The 19,649-nt window shown below is 34.9% G+C and overlaps 2 protein-coding genes across 2 annotated transcripts in view; one reads left to right on the forward strand and one right to left on the reverse strand.

Moving 5' to 3' along the window:
• Positions 1-19,649, forward strand: part of LOC128243713 (ribosome biogenesis protein bop1-like) — a 32,323-nt gene that overhangs the window by 10,403 nt on the left and 2,271 nt on the right. Inside the window, exons 6-17 of the mRNA XM_052961632.1 lie at positions 10,935-11,036; positions 11,327-11,449; positions 11,880-11,990; positions 12,486-12,647; positions 13,111-13,191; positions 15,330-15,538; positions 15,838-15,938; positions 16,417-16,499; positions 17,079-17,264; positions 17,492-17,594; positions 17,850-17,934; positions 19,289-19,396. Coding sequence (XP_052817592.1) covers positions 10,935-11,036; positions 11,327-11,449; positions 11,880-11,990; positions 12,486-12,647; positions 13,111-13,191; positions 15,330-15,538; positions 15,838-15,938; positions 16,417-16,499; positions 17,079-17,264; positions 17,492-17,594; positions 17,850-17,934; positions 19,289-19,396 — 1,454 coding nt within the window. The remainder of the gene's footprint in view (positions 1-10,934; positions 11,037-11,326; positions 11,450-11,879; positions 11,991-12,485; positions 12,648-13,110; positions 13,192-15,329; positions 15,539-15,837; positions 15,939-16,416; positions 16,500-17,078; positions 17,265-17,491; positions 17,595-17,849; positions 17,935-19,288; positions 19,397-19,649) is intronic.
• LOC128243714 (uncharacterized) lies at positions 1,466-9,949 on the reverse strand. Its single transcript, XM_052961633.1, has 2 exons — positions 9,522-9,949; positions 1,466-4,772 (listed from the first exon to the last, which is right to left on the reverse strand). Exons 1-2 carry the CDS (start codon positions 9,857-9,859, stop codon positions 3,371-3,373), a joined length of 1,740 nt encoding a protein of 579 aa, XP_052817593.1. The 5' UTR covers positions 9,860-9,949; the 3' UTR covers positions 1,466-3,370.

Consider the following 19,649-nt stretch of genomic DNA (forward strand, 5'->3'; position numbering starts at 1 on the left):
TTTGAGCGTTGAATTAAGGCAAACTCACACAAACACACTGCTGGTTGTGTCCTACATGTAAGTCCTGTAATTGACATGATGTTGAAAAGTATCATTCAAGCATAATCGCTCACGAGTTTGCTTCACAATAGATTGGATTGAAACAACTTTCAAGTGAACTTGTATGTGGTTTATCCAGGGCTTCATCACTCTCTATTCATTTGTTTGAAGATTTTTAAAAAGCTTGACTATTCGAAAAATAGGTGGGCTATACTACTCACCCCAGCGTCGGTGTCCGGGTAAAGTTGTAGGGCAAGTTGGGATTTTCACTTATAAGTCCAATACCCTTCATTCAATTGACTTAATACTTCACACAGTTGTTCAGAGCCATCACATAATGAGGTTAGATAACTCCATATTATCTTTTATACAAATTATGGCCCCTGATTGACTATGGAACTTAGGTTAAAGTTTTAGGGCAGGGTGGGATATTTATTAATAACCTCTATACCCTTCATTCAATTGACTTAATACTTCACGAATTGTCCAGGACCGTTACCCAATGAGGTTACATAACTCCATATCCTTAATACAAGTTATTGCCCCTGATTGACTTAGGTTAAAGTTTTAGGCAAGTAAAAGTTAAGGGCAGGTTGGGATTTTAATAAAAAAACTTCTATACAGTTCATTCAATGCACTTAATAAAATTCAAAATTATTTATGACCATCTTACAACAAGAAACATAACTCCATTTTAACCCCAAATACAAATTATGGCCCTTGAATTTCTTTTTAATTTCTTTTGAAAGGCATATTGTATATTCTTAACCACATTTTCATAATGGGAAATCAAGTTAAGCTTGCGTCATTGTTCGGGTGGGCTGATGGGAGGGCAGCATCAAAGTCACCTTATGTATCGAATAATTTTAGTTAGGTTTGACATAAAGAGACCAAACTTGGTAATATAACACCGTTATTATATTCACTTCTAAGTCAAAGCGGCGTAGTGGAGCGGGCTGTCTTATGACGGCTCTTGTTAACCAGGTTTTCTCATTGCGAAAAAATTACATTTGTTGTTGTTAGAGTAGGCGGCCAGTGTCAAAACCACCTATGAAACTGATTTACTATAGTTAGGGTGGACATATCTCGACCAATCTTAATTTATAGGAAGAAGTTAAGGATCCATACCTTTTATGGGATTGCGTTTTATGCCCCTACGATCAAGGTCACTGTTAATAAAAATAGAAAAACAGTTGAAATTGAATAACTTTAATTAGGATTGACATATCTTCACTGAAATTGGTACATAGGAAGAGTTTATGGAACCTGTTTATGGAATTGATTTTGTGGCCAAGGTCAAGGTCACTGTTACTAAAAATAGAAAAAGGGTTGAAACTGAATAACTTTAGCTAGGGTTGACATATCTTGCTAAAACTTTGTATTATGGAGGACCTCAAAGGAATTGCATTTGAGGTCTCAAAGGTCAATACCCTGAGTATATTTACTGCAGAAGCCATGTGCTCATGAATTATTAAAGATGTAAATGTTGTATGTTTGATTGAACGCCTCCGGCAATTTAGAAAAGGTGAGAAGCTAAGGTTGAATATGAATATTAATGTATTATGAAGTTCTGCTAGCCTATTTTTCCACTGTTTATTCTGTAGAGTAATTGGTATAAAATAGTGCAGGTTCCGATGATGATTTTAATACTTGTTGAAGGCAATAGTACAAGTAGGAGAGACATGTTGTACTATTTTCACATAAAACTTAACCAGCTTGTTTATTCACATTACGGTTTATTGGAGTACGTAGTGCACATTAAATTACCCAGTATTATATAACATAGTGATTAATTTGATTAACAAAGGAAAAAATACACATGATTAGTTATTGATAAAAAATTATTATAATATGAAAATTCACTTTATCTTGATCATTTTGTATATCCTGTTTTCTTTCATGCTTTACGATGAAATATGGGGTTTTAACAGTGAAATAACAACAGTGAAAATATCAATTTGATATTTTCACTGCAAAATAAGGAGTGAAAATATCAACTTTCAGAACTACTTTGAAATTCCTTTGTTGTTACATGTACTTGCCTTGATCAAAACAGAACACTGGACTTCCGTAAATTATGTCAAAAAAATGTTTAAAAAAATAAAGAAATATTTTATAAATTTAAATAAATATATAATTGGAAATTAACAACTTACCGCTTATTACCGGTTATCCCGTTTATCAAACATTTTACTGATCTTTGAAGTTGAATGTTCGAACATTTGCTTTCATACCAAACAAATTACAGACAAAAACAACTGTTCGAACATAAATAAAATTTTATATCATCGTTCAAATGTATTTTGAACTGTTAACCGTTGTAGTACGTAAAATGAGCTTCCTGGAGAATTCACACAACAATTTAGATCCGATATTTTTTACCCCACCCACACCTCAAAATGTGCCAACAAACTAGCGTGGCATTTTCTCTTTATCTGGAAAACAAACATTTTAAAGCGAAACAGACTGGTCTCTGACAGTAAGATGACTGAATATTAACTTACTATAAAAACACGCGTACATGCAGTCTTAAACAAAGAAAAATGGTTAAAATCCAATGAGTATCCACATTTGTTTTGCTAACACATTTGACCTTCCAAATTTTCATTCTTTAAATAGCGGGGTAGTAATTTGGTTATGTATTCATGCCCATCTTAAAATAAAAAGTGTTTTCATTATTTTTTGGAACATATGTGCACTAATAATACTTCATTGTTTACTGTTCATAAAGCTTTGCAATAAAAAACGAGCGAAAATTAAGCTATAAGAATGAATAGCAGAGAACTATTTCTCAGCAAACAGACAGTAGAAAAGTTGACAGCTATAATTATGCACGAGGGGCGCCCCACGGGTAGCGGCGTAAAGCCCACCCTTTTCAAAAAAGGGGGGTAATTCAGAAATAAATAAAAAACAAATAAAACTCCGAAAATAAGCATAAAAGAAACAGAAAATTTGTTTATTTCAGTGTAAGATCGTATTTAATTTCACTCGTGATCATAGAAAAAACTACATTTTCACTCGTGGCTTCGCCACTCTTGAAAATATGTTTTTCTATGACACTCGTTAAATAAAATACGATCTTACACTGAAATAAACAAATATCCTTTATATCATCACTAAATAAAACCCTCCCCAATAACATCCATTAAATTACAATTTTGTTTATAGCTAACACATAAATGCACTTAAAATAAAATGTAACACACATAATACACACATGATAACAATATTACTAGGTTGTATTTGATCTCTGTGTAATAGTGTTTCCATTCAGCACATCGTCAACTCTGTTCACAACTGATTCCTGTTGTAGACATTTTCCTCTGTCTCTCTACTGTAGTTCCATCACCAGAATATCATTTTGTTCTCCCACAACAATTAGCCTGCCAGTGTGAGTACTGTAACAGGCTGCCTTTGGATGGAAGATGCCATCCCCCTCCCTGACCAGTGTGGCCAGCTTCTTCTTGCCTTGCTGGTCAACCTGCACCACTGTGTTGTTGTGCCCTGAACACACAAACACATGGCCATCCTCACTCACATGTACACCATATGCAAAATACATGTCTGGATCATGCAGTGTAGCTAGAATGTTGCCATTCATATCAATTGTAATTAGTTCGGGATTGTAATAGTTACTTATGTAGATCTTATTGCCATCTTGGTTCAAATCAAAGTGAATCACTGTCTGCCTTCCTGATCTGTTTTCAAGTATCGTCTTGACTTGCTTGCCGGCTTTGGTGTAGATGTACAGGGCTGTGATGGAGCCGACATAAAGCTGGTCCCCATGGTGCCTGATGGACATGCAGTCGTGGTCAACTGAGAACTTCCTGGTCATCATAATGGTGCCAGCTGACACGGTGAGAAAGTGGACCTCATGCCTGACAGCTGGAGGCCAGTTAACTGCTACAGCCACCTGATTTCCTGTGATATGACATATGTCCTTGGGCTCTATAGGGACATCACACTGGGCTATTACCTTATACTCCCTGTTCAATACCTTCACTCTGTTATGGCGGTTATCTGCAAGAATGATCTCTCCTGTTGGAAGTTCTGTTATACCAATAATATAACAGACATCTGTATCTGGCTTGGCTTTCACATTAAATGTTGATTTGTTCTCAGTCTTTAAAACCCTGAAGATATGAGTCTGTTTAGAAGACTTAATGTCAGACAGATGATGTTCAATCTGTATTTCAGAGTTTTCTAGAACATTGCCCAGTGTGTTAAAATCAGACAGCAGTTTGGTAATTGTGGTTTCAGGCTTGAATGTTGCAGTCAGTTCAGGTTTGGTCGATAACTCCTGGAGCAGGCTGTTGGCCTCTGCCATCTTCTTTTCACACTTCCTGAAGCCAATGTAGGAGCTTGGCTCATCGTCCTTGCTCTGGGCTTGAATGGTATCCATCAAGGCCTTCAGCTGGTCATGGATGCTTGTGCAGGAGTCAATGTCCTTCTGTAGTGTGTCATCCATGTTAGCCAGGACACTGTCCATCTGTTCCACTGTCTTCTTCTCCATCTCATCTAGCAGCTTGTTCAGTGACGTCCTCAGGTCCTTGATCTTTGTCAGCATAGACTTGCCAGAGGTCTTCAAGGAGCCTTGGTTCTTCTTTCTGACCTCTCTTATTTGGTTTAGACTTGTTGTTACATTAGCAACCTTAGAGGGAAGCTGCTTGAAGTCTGCCATCTTGTGTATATCCTTGGCCAGGTCTGAGATCAAATTGATGCTTCTGCACATCCTGTTGTAGAGAGAATTAAATAAAGAAAATTTGTGACAGGAGGACAGTTCATAGAATCAAAAATGTAGTTGTATGTGTGAACTGTCTTTGATTTCTGTGAAAAGATAAACAAGTTAATCCAAATATTTATCAACAGGCCATTGATTGAACTATGTGTGTGCAAGTGTTTTTTGTCTAGGAATATGCTTTTGTTGTCTCTTTGTTATCCCCCGCCTTGAAAAGGCGAGGGGATATAGTAATGGTAGGCACGTTTGCGTGCGTGCGTGTGCGTCAGTCCGTCCGTCCCACATTCATTTCTTTGCATCTTCTCTTACATTTCTCATGATATTTCTACCAAACTTTCACAGATTGATGATCATAAAGTGAAGCAGCGCATATTGTCGGGCTTTCCCGATTCAACTATTTTTGAAAGAGTTCTTGCCCTTTGCTTATTTTACCTTTATTTTACATTTAAAATTGGTTTCTTCGCAACTCCTCTTACGTTTTTCATGCGATTTCTACCAAACTTTCACAGATTGATGAACATAAAGTGTTGCAGCGCATATTGTCTGGCTTTTGCGATTTGACTATTTTTGAAAGAGTAATTGCACTTTGCTTATTTTACATTTAGAATTGGTTTCTTCGCAACTCCTCTTACGTTTTACATGCGATTTCTACCAAACTTTCACAGATTGATGACTATATAGTGACGCAGCGCATATTGTCGGGCTTTCGTGATTCAACCATTTTGAAAGAGTTATAGCCCTTTTTTTATTTTACATTTAAAATTGTCTTTTTCACAACTCCCAAACTTTCACAGATTGATGACTATATAGTGAGGCAGTGCATATTGTCGGGCTTTTGCGATTCGACCATTTTTTAAAGAGTTCTTGCCCTTTCTTTATTTTACATTTAATATTGGTTTCTAAATCGCAACTCCTCTTATGTTTATGACTATATAGTGACGCAGCGCATATTGTCAGGCTTTTGCAATTTGACCTTTTTTGAAAGAGTTATTGCCCTTTCTTAATTTTACGCATTTCTTATGTTCCTGAGAAACTACCCTTACCATTGATTGGCTTTCGTTACAAAGTTAGACAAAAGTCAAGGTCGTGATGACCTCAAGCTGAAAATCAATTTTCAGCACATGTACCTCAAACTTGGTACACAGGTTGGTAATGACTAGCAGATCAGTGATATTGATTTTGAGGTTGGTAGGTGAAAGGTCAAGTTTATGGTGAGTGACCTCGAGCTTAACCCTTTACTTCATGTAAACCTAAGCCATCTCAGGCTGCCAGTGTATGGCTTATCAGTTCATATCAGTACCCCTACTTCATAGGAGATTATTGATATTATTGGAATTTTAACCCTCTTGTATTACAAACCTATTTTCTTAGTATTTCTTTTGGTTTAATCAATAAGTCATCAATGTAAAGTTTATAGAGAATTAAATTTCCAATCCATTCATATAAATTTTATTTTGTTATCTAAATTATTTCCGCATGATGTTCATAAATAAACAGAAAAATATGTCAAATTTGATGAAAATTAATTTTTATTACACTTTTATTTAACACAAAATATTATATAAACAACATATTTTTATAATTCATTTAATGCAACCTGAATTGAAACCAAGATGGACAGAATTAAAAAATAATTCACAACAAAGAAGCACGGTATATTTATATATATGAAACAGAAGAAAAAAAAAGAAAAGTTGATCAACAGTCACAGTACATATAACTTTCGGTTATTAACACTACAATGTACAAATAAAGTTATTATTCAACTACTAAATGAGGCCTTCATGTTGTTGTTTACTAAATTTATATCGTTTATTGCCTGTCCAGGTATAGTTCTGGCTTCCATAACTTTAATGTTGATATTTATTTTTTTGATGTTTACAACACATTAAAGTTATGGCGGAACCCCCATATAAAAGTCAACCAGAATCAACTAAGTAAGATGATGACTCTGCAATCACATGACCATGATGACGTCGCTGGATTCTATTTATAGCATCGGATTCACATTGTTCATTTAGTTGAAACCAATTGCAGTAAGGTTGAAAATACCTTTTGATAAGTAAAAACAGCTTATTTATTCCAATTTTGTTTTTAGTTATTTACTTATTATTCGAAATAGAAAAAATAACAGCAAAATAAACACTACATGTGTGAGGTCAAATGTAGGTCACATGGGTATTTTCTGAAAATCTTGTTATCACGTGATTAAATTTGAAAACAACTATGACCTAGTTAAGGAATGCTTATAATCGGATTTATTAAAATGATAAATTAACTATCTATAAAGCGTTTTTTGGTTTTTAAAATGTGTTTGTGAACTGCATTTTACTTCATTTACCTGAGGATATAGTTATTTTGTCTGTACAATGCATACAAGTGAAATAACAGCGTGACATAAAAATGTCACGAATTCTGGTAGGGTTTGGATACGGCGTTCTCTTCAGCTAACACGTCCAAAAAGGTAATATATAACGTGTTCGCTGAAGTTCTTTAGCTAGTCCAGGTATAGTTATAGTTATAACTTGCAGTATTGTGTAAATTTCCACGAGGAAAACGAGACAGGAATGCCCACAAACCTGCGCAGTCAACGTTTTACGCATCTTTGATACCAGTGACCTTATTTCGCGATTTTCCGAAATTCCGAATAGTAACATAGTGTTTTTTTAGTGCATTGTATTTATCCATGTTTATACTTCATGAATATGAATTTATAGCGAATAAACAAGCATCAGGTATGAAAATAAATGCCCCTACATTACGAATACGTAGGATTACGTATCTATGAAGCTATCGATAAAACATAAAGATCCGTATCTATAAAGCTATGGATAGATAAGTAAAATTGCGTATCTATGAAGTAAAGGGTTAAAATCTGTTGTTATCAATAACTGAAGAACTCGAACTTGCAGTGACTTGTCATTTCCTTGTACATACATTGCTCTTGTTACAGATCAATAAGAAGGTAGGGTAGGTCATCAAGAATATGTGTTACATAATCAAGGCTATCTGTCCATATGTAGTCTCAAAAGTCTGTCCTTCTGGGTCTTTCTGGAGCATTTGTCACATATTATCCTGTGACATCTCTTGTTTTTATTTTTTTGTGAACTGAACTGTTTTTCAGCAAAAAACATGTAATAAAATTATTGATCACAAGCTATACCTTGGTTGCAGTTAATTTAGCCATCACATATTTTTATGTATTACACATGTATAATATAACACTTTTTCTATTGGTCAGAAAATGTTTTACTCCGCATGTTTGAAAACAAATTAATGGAAAAAAATAATTGCATAAATTTGCAATATTTTAGCAAGTCATACCTTAATTTCTCATTTTGTATTAATGATAGGGGTTTATTTGAGAACAGTATAATAATTTTCCATCTAAATCTTCAGAGTTAAAGGTGATTTTTTGGTCTTGATTTTGCAGTGATTTTTTTTGGTGCAATTTACTGCCTTAAGGCTGTTTCCCCTTGCAAAAAAATGTCCATTTTTCCCCCCAAAAATAGAGTTTTTCCCAATTTGATAAATGCCTGTTATGTTCAATAGTGAATAAAAAAGCAATGAATTTCTTAATAAATAAACAAAATCTTGACAAGATTAACTCTTTCACAGAATAAAGTATGCATAAAAAGGTGAAAACATGTATATTTGCCATTATATTTCCTATTTTGATCTGATTTTGTATTTTTCCCAATCTGGATTTTTTTCCCAATTTGCAGGGCACAGGCGGTAAAAATATTTCCAAAAAAATCACTGTTTTGTGAAAAACATTTTGAATGACATACGGTACTGTACTTGATTTGTATAAACAGGAAATGATGTCATGAACATATAACACATTATGATGTTATTTTACAAGATATGAGAATCAGATTTTGTTTAAATATATTGTTTTTGTTATTATTCTTACTGGATATCGAATTATTATGCATTAACATAATTTAACGATCAGATTATTCTGTGGTTTAAATCATTCCGGGTACAACATTTCTGGAATGCATGTAGCGAGGGAAATGGCATTGCTTTGTTGTATTCGGCTCATGATCACTAGAACAGGTGAAATAGGTAGGTCGATCTTGCTATTTTCTACTGGAAAAGCATGTGATATAAAGAATCTGACACTCATCATCATATCATACATAATTTTATTCAACTCATCCATGAATTGTGTTAGTTAGTTTGCCAAAGGCTCGCTTACTAACATTTATTTCCTGAACTCTTTGAGTTCAATTGTGTATCATATGACGTCTATTTATGTCTAACACTTCTGACAGACTGAAACAGTTGTATAAGATGAATTATCTTTGTGGTATTTCCTTTATATCACACTTACAACTGTTAATTAAGTTATAATGATTCAAGGTTATCATTCTTAATGCTCAAATATGGAAAACTATATTTATATTCTTATTTCACCTGCTTATTGCTGTTCATTTTGATCACAATCTATATATCTGTGGACCTAGTTAGAGCTCATTTTGATTAGATTTGGTTGTTAGTGTGGACCTGTTTAAGATTTAATTTGATTTATGACTTCTACAACAATCATAAACAATGAAAATAAAACAAGATTAGACTCATTACAAAGGTTTTTAACAATCAGTTATGTTTGGAGAAGTAACAACTTGCTTTTCTCTTAATCTTGGCCACATAAATCCTATAATTATCAAAGATTTAATAACTTGTTACCAATATTACTTTGTCTGACTTCTTGAATCATATTAAGTAAATCACAAACCTGTGATTCAAGGTCACACAGAGTTGGCAGCACATCTCAGCGTGGTCCTCACACAGAAGTTCAATGACCTTACTAGAGTGAAGGTCACATGAAATGAGGGTGTCGCCCCGCCCTCCCCACTTGTCCACATCCTCATAGCCCAACACAGCATGCTGTTTCATGATTTTGGAGTGAAATGTCAGGCATTGGTCACAGTAGTACTTAGAGCAATCCCTACAGAAATACTTGGCTTCAGTATTTAGCTTGTCTTCTTGACATGGAGAGCAGACAAAGTCATGGATCAAATCAGATGCCATTGACATTGAGTCTTTCAAGGACCCAGTGAGCTTTGAAGCCATTTTAAACCAGAAAGTTTGAGTATTCCATGCAATATTTCTGTTAAATGTCACAACTTTAAGCAAGATTTCAGTATTGAAGCTTTTGCGTCAACAAATCTTAACAAGGAAGTAAAATACATTCATTGATATCCGATAGCTGTGAATAATCACATTGAAGGAGAGTCATTTTATAATGCATGTTTATCATCATAAATTTTAACCTAACCAAGGGTGCAGAGATATGAATATTTTTATTCAAACAGGCTATTATCTGCAAATAAAAATATTAGCTATCATCAAAATCAACATGTTCTTTTGACTCTACAGATTCTAACTAAATATCCAGAAAGAGGCATAGAATGCTATTTGAAGCAGAGATTAAATAAACAATATATATAACTCTTTACATAGTTATATAGATAAGAAGGTATCCAGCAATGTTTTCGCTGAAATGTTCAAGTAATAACCACATAACATAACTAATTCCTTGAAAGGTGAAAATGAATGAAATGTTAATTTAGTTATAAAAATTTTCATCTTTGTTCTAAAGGGCCTCCTAGGATCCCCTGTATCCTTTTTGTACTTTCAGAAATAATGTACAATACAATGAATACATGCATATTTTGGTACCAATCTTTTGATTTTTAAAAAAAAAAATTAGATTTGTTTTAATATGTAGTTTAAAACCATTAATGCTTTATACAGAAGATTACTTTAACACCATTTTCCAACGATGACAATACTGTTCTTATATAAAGCCTAATAAGGAAAATAAAAAAATAAAAAGCCTACCTACCCTACCTGTTTTTGAAACAAATGTAACCCTAACCAAATCAATTTTTTTTTTTGCTTGAGCAACCTTCATACATGTAGTATATTATGATGCCTGGCCCCTGGAACTTATATTTGACAGGAAGTCCCCCAAAAGATACCAAACATACACCTGAACAAATACAAACTTATACACTACTGTTCGGCTTTTGTAATCATTATTCTTGTTTTGATACTATTCTTTTGGTAGCATTTCATAAATAATGAATACATTCATAACAGTATTTTTGAATTATCTGAATGTGTTTCTAATTCTGTGTTTCAGCCGTGGGTAGACTGGTTTTCCAGTGAAGTGATGATTCACCCCCTTTCAAACCAGCCCGAACACAAGAGGAGCTTTATACCCTCCAAATGGGAAAAACTCAAGGTTGGTAATTCTTATTTGGTACTCAGGAAGTATCTTGGTCATGGGTTGACTTATTTTTCATTAAAATGATAAATTATCTTCGCTCCAACTACCACCAACACAGGAGTTTAATACTCTCCAATTTATTGAAAATCAGGGTAGGTAGTTCTAAATGAGATTCATTTCTCAAGAAATTAAAGAAGTTGAAATAAAAAGGTTGAACTGGAGGAAGCCTACAAGTATGATGAGAAAGCATTACCTGGGAGTATTATTCTTTTCAGTGACATAATATTGAACATTCTCTTTTACAGGTGGGTCAGATGGTGCATGCCCTGAAGATGGGCTGGATGAAACCTAGCAAGCCAGATGATGAAAAAGATGAGGAGGAGGATGATGAGCCAAATTTCTACATGATCTGGAATGATGACGATGACGTGAGTCGAGATTGCACAATAATTTTGTAGATTGAGGAAAAGCATTTTCAGCTTATCGGATTTTCAAAAAGCATGAAAGCCTTGGTGTTGCCTTAGCAATTTACTCAGAAACTGTTGAAGATATTCTGATGACACTTGAACCACATGTTTCAACTGACAATTCCCATTAGTAAAACAATGCCCTTACTGCTGACTTCATTAGCTGTTGAGTTAACCCTTTTTATGGTAAAAGATGGACAAGAATTATTAAGCATTATTCTTATCGCTGGAGTTCTCTTGTTATAGATTTGCATTTGGGTAGATTTCTTTCTTTAAATTAATATTTATTTCATGGTTCTCTTTAAACCCTTCAAAGCAGTTTGTAAATGTTTGAACATAGTTTTAATACCTTAAACAAAAAGAAAAATATTTAAATCATTTTCATTTACAGTCTGAGATGAACAAGCGATACCGCCAGCATATCCCGGCACCAAAGACATCACTGCCTGGGCACGCAGAGAGCTACAATCCTCCACCAGAGTATCTGCTCACTAAAGAAGAGGTTTGTTATGGCTTAAAAGAGCACATGCTTCAGTAAGGTTGCACTCTATATATATATGTAACCAAAAAACTGTGTGAAATAAATGTTAAACTACAATTTCTCATTATTTAGTTTTTAGTTTTAAATGGAGAATGGGCAAAAGCAAGCATACTTTGTCCCATATAACTATTACCTTAAATGAAAATGTTTAACATTTATTACATGTATACACGTGTATCTAAGTGCAATTACAAGTACAATAATTTCTGTTAAAAGGTAATAAATGTACTGTCATGAAGTACACATCCAAAATCTGTTGCAACATAGGTTCACAGGGAAGATGGGATTGTTTTCACAGGAATGATGGGATTGTTTTGGCATTCTAGTATGTTATCTAAATTATCTATATCTTTTTTTCAGTGACCTTTTCCAGAAACAAATATGTGTGCTTCTCCGATTGGTGTAATTTTAGTAACTTTTACTCTAACTTTATTTATACTTTCATTATTCTTTCAGGAAGAGCGTTGGAAAGACAAAGACCCAGAGGATAGAAGAGTCAACTTCATACCCAAGAAGTTTCCTAACCTTCGAACTGTTCCTGGTTACTCAACATTTATACAGGAGAGGTTTGAGCGATGTCTGGATCTGTACCTGTGTCCAAGACAGAGGAAAATGAGGGCAAGTGCCATAGAGAAATACTGGGATTTCTGTAAACTTATCTCCAGGGATTGATCTTAAATCTTAATCTGGCATGAAATTAATACAAGATGGACCCAAATTCCTTAAACATTGCTTTGTCCTTTTGCTAAGAAGGATAAGTCTGATAGTTTAGGGACTCCTGCATCCTTAAAGGTCTCCCTCTAGCTTGATCTCTGATCTTTTTATATATATTAATTTCTGAATTTTCTAATTTCAATTAAGATTATTTTATCTTAAGGCAATCATGGTAAACATAGTACACAGTAGCCAGAATTTCCTAGTGAAAATTGTTTTAGAGAATTATTAGACATACCCGGTAAAAACAAATTGCTGATACTAAAACACAGTGTCAATGTTAAGACTTCTTAAGCATGAACAAAAAATGTACATGTATGTCTCTTGTGATTAAACTTATTGTAAATGTTTTTTAACGTTTTTGCAGATGAATGTTGATCCAGAAGATTTGATACCCAAACTGCCCAAACCCAAAGACCTTCAGCCTTTCCCTACCACACAGTCATTGGTAAGTTTGTCAATTTCTATGCCCACAAAGGGAGTCATATTGTAGTCACAGTAATTATGTCTCCTCCATTCATAAGGAGACATATTGTTTTTGCCCTAACCATCAGTCAGTCTGTACGTCACACTTTGTTTTCTTCTCAATAAAGGTGAAGAAACGGTTTCCGCTCAATAACTAAAGATCCTTTGGGTCCAGGAACATCATACTTGGTATGCTAGTTGTTCATGACCATTAGATGACCCCTATTGATTTTGAGGTCAAAGGTCAAGGTTACCTTCTAGTAAAAAACAATATGTTGGCTGTGACCTTATGCTTAAAAATGGTTTCTGCTCAATAAATAAAGAATGCTTGTACCCAGGAACTTAATACTTGGTATGCTAGTTGATCATGGCTATTAGATGACACCAATTGATTTTGAGATCCGTAAGTCAAAGGTCAAGGTCACCGTGACCATGAGGTGTAGAAACGGTTTCCGCTCAATAACTAAAGATCCTTTGGGTCCAGGAACATCATACTTGGTATGCTAGTTGTTCATGACCAGTAGATGACCCCTATTGATTTTGAGATCAAAAGGTCAAAGGTCAAGGTAACCTTCTGGTAAAAAAACAATATGTTGGCGGTGACCTTATGCTTAAAATGATTTCTGCTCAATAAATAAAGAACGCTTGTACCCAGGAACTTAATACTTGGTATGCTAGTTGGTCATGACTAGTAGATAACACCAATTGATTTTGAGATCACTAAGTCAAAGGTCAAGGTCGCCATGACCTTGAGGTGAAGAAACGGTTACCGCTCAGTAACTAAAGAATGCTTGCACCCAGGAACTTCATACTTGGTATGCAAGTTTGTCATGACTAGTAGATGACCCCTTTTGATTTTGTGATCAGTCCGTTAGTCAGTCAGTCAGTCCGTCAGTCTGTATGTCACACTTTGTTTCCGCTCAATTAATAAAGAACACTTGCACCAAGGAACTTCGTATTTGGTATGCTAGTAGATGACCCCTATCGATTTTGAGATCAGTAGGTCAAAGGTCAAGGTTGCCGTGACCTTGAGGTGAGGAAACAGTTACCGCTCATTAACTAAAGATCACTTGCACTCAAGAACTTGGTATGCAATTTGGTCATATAGATGATCCTTAATGATTTTGTGATCAGTAGGTCAAAGGTCAAGGTCACGATGACCTTGAGCTGAAAAATGGTTTCTGATCAATAATTGAATACCGCTTGCGCCCAGGAACTTCATACTATGCAAACTTAGTTTACATTTTCCAAGATTAATCAACAACACTTTTTTCTCTTCACTATTTAATACGGGTGAATAAACCAAACTTCACTGTTGGTTCGTCTCCAGTCCAAAATTACAAATTTCATGTCCATCATTTATTTTTCGTCAGCTAAGACCACACAATAGGGGAGACAAGCACTTTTTCAAAAAAGCAATCTCTAGTTTGTGTCTGTTCGTTACCATCAAGTCTCAGCTGTAACTAAACCCAAATTGATTCGAATTTCAATCAAACTTCACAGAAAAGTACAGAAGCATGGAGTGGCGTGTTGCACATGTGCTCCCGTCACTGAGTTCATAGTTACACTTTCAGGTCTGTTGGTTAATTTTACCATGTCAACAAGGCCAATTAGGGGCATTTGCCACATTCCTGTGATAGCTCCTGATCATTTTTTACTTAAACAAAAGTCAAAATAAACCATAAAAAATGAATATATTGTCAGGCTTATATGAATGGTAAGTCAAAATACAAAACAATGAAGCAAACAGAAACTAAGGTCATATCTTAGACTTTCGGTCTTATCTTGACAAAACATATGCAAGGGTCATACACGGGCATGGTTCATTTCAGGCAGCGAATTTTGGGTGGATATGAACCTGACAAACGTACAACCATGGTATATCTAATCCAAGAATTTACAAATGTCTAAGTATGTTGTGTGACTGTTGACCAAAACAGTCAGCAAGATATTATGATAAATAAAAAAGCAGCATATTCTCGTTATGTTTCCATATTTTGTCCACGTAAGAGTCACCAGTGTCACCAAGGATATGATCTTTAATGTGCCGCAGACCCCAGAATTTTGGTACGATGTTAAACGTAAAGCAATTAGTAAAGAATGTTTACTTCTGTCCTACAGATCTACAAGGGACACACAGGCATGGTACGTTGTGTGACAGTTGACCCTAGCGGTCAATGGATAGCGAGCGGTGGAGACGATGGAACTGTCAGGGTTTGGGAAGTTTCAACAGCCCGGTGCTTGAAGACGACGCTTGTCCATGGAGGAGGGAAAGTCAAGTGTATAGCATGGAATCCAAACCCTGCTGTATGCCTGGTTGCTGTTGTGAGGTTAGTCATTCAACAATTTATTTCAGAATGTATACAAGTCCATGGATTTGTTGTCTCAAATGTCATATAAGTCCATTTTTCAGTTATGCTTATACTTGCCAGACATTCAGTATATTTGTGTTTACATTTTAATCATTCAACTTAAGGCTCATATGATAAGTTATGAAGGATATGATAAGTTATGAAGGATAAATCAGTGGCTTTAGAAATTTTGTTTGCTCTTTGAGTTTTATACAAACCATAAAAGAAATGCATGAGGGCTGTCATAACATGTTTATACTGAAATTTTTATTAACCAGCGACCGAAGTGTAATGCTGCTGAATCCAGGGGTCGGAGATAAACTCCAGCTGTCCAATACAGACACCATGCTGGAACAGACACAGCCTGTTGACAACCAAGGTACGTAAAATAGAATGGTTGCGATATTATAGAGTTGGAACTTGTAAGAGTTTGATATTGCAACGTTTGTAAGATGGTCTGTTCATCAAGCAAGAATAAAATTAACAGGAAATTAAACTGAAAAATTTAAAATACATTCACAACTAGAAATACTTGTTCATGCCCCTTTTTAGTTTGTCAGTTTTTAGTTAAAAGAAGTTTTGGTATTGTAATTGCCTACATGTTTTTGTCATAGGTTTTAGCTTCATTATTTTTTATCATATCAAAGACTTCCATTAAAAGAAAACTGCCATTAACCATGGAAAACTTTGGAAAACTGCCATTGACCAACCATGGAAATATTTTGAGAAAAACTGCCATTGACCATGGAAATATTTGGAAATCTGCCATTGACCATGGAAAAATTTGGGAAGCTGCCATATTAACCATGGAAATTTTTTGAGAAAACAGCCTAGACTATTGAAATATTTCTTTACAGATGCCAAGGTGCCAGTTGCGTGGAACGTGTGTGAAGGGAAAGAGTTTGAAGCTGGCTTCCGACTGAATCTCTCACACGGACACGTAAGTCGATTCATCTTTTGCTAAAAGCATTGATTACGTAAGAAACTATTGAATTTTTATTGCATTAAAGTAAATTTGTATTTATTTTGGTTTGCCCAGTGATTAGCCTACTCACTCACACCAATTTTAGGGTAGGAGTGGTCTAGTGGAAAAGTTATCTGCCTCTCACCCAATAAGTTGTGGTTTAAGTCCAGTCAGGATTTTTTTAATGGCTTTTCAAAACCAGTACTGGTTTCTGCCCTGGAAATTGACTCGAGCTTGATTTTATAAGCTTACAGCCAAAAAATAATCAGTATAAACATAGCATGGTTATTTGGTTATTTGCATCCACATCAGACAAATGAGTTTCCTCAAAATACTCTGGTCACTGCAGCAAAAGAAGACCTCACATAGCACTGTTCTTAAAAGTGTGATTAGTAGTAATTTGTTTGACTGTCATCTTATGTTAAAAAATAAAGAGAGATTTACCTTAATTGATTGAGAAAAACAAGATTTGGCTATAAAATATTTGCAGCGTTGTTGTGAGATATTGCATTCACATTGTAGAATATTAACTACATGATTTGTCTTATTTTCTAGGACGTCTCCCAGGTGACATGGCATTCCAAGGGAGACTATTTCGCCACGGTAATGCCCCAAGGACAATCGCGATCCGTGCTTATACACCAGTTGTCACGGAAACGCTCACAAAACCCGTTCTCCAAGTCCAAGGGCATTGTACAGTGTGTGAGATTCCATCCACTGAGACCTTTCCTGTTTGTTGCAGTAAGCTGTTTTACTATTATGTTTGTGTCTTGGCCATTCCACTTTCTAATGTATTTAAATACAACTTGGTATACATGTCGCCAGGCACAGTATGCATTTGTCAAGTTATTTCCATAACTCTTCCTATAAATTATTGTCAAAGTATGCCCCTTATGAGCTCCCGTGTTAGTCTAAGAGTTTGTATATTTGTATGAATACTGTTAAAATCATTACTATGGACTTTCCAGACGCAGAGGTTTGTGAGAGTGTACAACCTGCTGAAACAAGAGCTGAGCAAGAAGCTGATGACCAACTGCAAGTGGGTGTCCAGTCTTGCAGTGCACCCTGAAGGTAGGCTAGCTTGACCATTAAGCAACATCTACTAATAAGAATGTTTACAATTGCAATTATTTCACTTTGTTGAAGGTGCCATTTTCATTAACCTTTCTATTAAAAAACAATGACAAATTGAACTTGATATGTAAACATACGTAATACAATATATAAATGTATATAAAAATTATTTTGATCTTGCACAGTGTATTAAAACATTACTTAAAAATTGGCTTATTTCTTAATTTCTTACAAGTTCTCTTCTTGTTATAGGTGATAATCTGTTGATCGGCAGCTATGACAGCAGGTTGAGCTGGTTTGACCTGGACCTTTCCACTAAACCATACCAGACGCTCAAGTAAGTTTTGAAATGTTAAATTTTTAATAGATCTAAAGTCCTGAAAAATTGTGGCTTAAGGTTTTTCCTGTAGGTAAAAGTGTAATGAAAGTGTAAGTATGATGGAAAACTTAAAAACTGTTGTAATATTTCTTATGACCATCTGAATTAGATTTTGTTAGGGTTGGTTAATATTTGTTATGTATGCATGCAGTATGAATGCTCGCCTTTGCAAATTCATCTAGCACCTTAAATTAATACTTACGTGAAAATCTACCGAAACAAGCTCAGTAGCAAAAAGTTTAAACGTAAACCCGGTTTAATGGCACTGGGTAACCTCCAAAGACATAGAACATACACAAAAAAATCACAAACAAGAAACATGAAAGAACAGCACAAAACTCCACAAACAGCAGAGTGCATACATACTATCTATAAAAAATCTGGGTATGTTTATCAAGGCATGTTAGTTACTGCCTTGGAGCCGTCAGTAAAATGTAAATTTACTAAGGGTTTAAACCAGTTTACGTTCACAAACCTCACTCTCATCCCAACAATCCTAAATAAAGAAAAAACTTAAAAGATAAATCTTATCAAAGTATGCATTAACTAGAGGAAATTTAATAATAAAACAAATAATAATAAACTTATAGGTAAACCCCAAGTACTCAATGATAAGAGATACCAACTCTATCTGCAGACAGAGGAATACAATTCAGAGCATCTAATGCAAAAACTTTTCAAAGATAGGTGCAGTCATTGTTTGAAATCCTTATTTTAACATGTTTGACTGTTATAGTTGTTTGAAATTTAAGTTAGATCTGTTTTTCGCATTGAATACCTGTGAAAAAATGACATATTCGAATCTTTCCATACCAATGTTTAATTAAATGATGTTGCTCTTTTCCAAACTGCAGCAAAAATGAAAAAAAAAATAACAATCATGTCATAATGGTCAGTTGGTTCATTAAAAAGGAACACCAGGATTCTCTACAGAAAAAGACTAGTGCAAAATAAATGTTCAGTGTTGACCGCCAACATGTTCTCTAATTGCTATACTGGGCCCATACTCACTTATGTCTTAAGTCTGAGTAAGAGACTCAGGATAAGAAAAGCAAAATTTTATTTTGGCTGTATGAATGTTATTACTACAGCAAAGATGCTAAGAAACCTGTATTACAATAAACAGATACAAAATATATATATTTTTATTATCTGAAATGGCTTCGAAAGAAGGTTTATCTGGTAAATTCAATCAAATGTAGGTAACACTAGAATGTCATTCGCCGTGTGTGTTACCATAGTGGTAGCACATCTTTTCCTCCATCAGCCATAACTGCTCCATTATGTACATTGTAATTTCCATATTTTGTAGACACCACAAGAAGGCGATTCGTCAAGTGTGTTATCACCGTCGTTACCCGCTGTTTGCCTCTGTCAGCGATGACTGCTCCATCATTGTGTGTCACGGAATGGTCTACAAGTAAGTTTTTCTACATAATGTTTATCTTCTTATGCTGATTTTTCTCCGCGGTTGATGTAAGAATAATCGCAGAAGGCCATAAAGAAGAATGATGTTTCATACATTGACATTTTTGTGTGTAGTTTTACAGATTGCCGAAATACCGACATGAACCAATTATACAAATATACATACATGATACCTCTCCAGTTTTAGAAATACATTACTGTAATAATATATATCTACTTGCATATTTTTTGGCCTTCAATAGCTA

Source organism: Mya arenaria, chromosome 8 (genome assembly GCF_026914265.1).
Source record: "Mya arenaria isolate MELC-2E11 chromosome 8, ASM2691426v1".
Lineage (NCBI taxonomy): Eukaryota > Metazoa > Mollusca > Bivalvia > Myida > Myidae > Mya > Mya arenaria.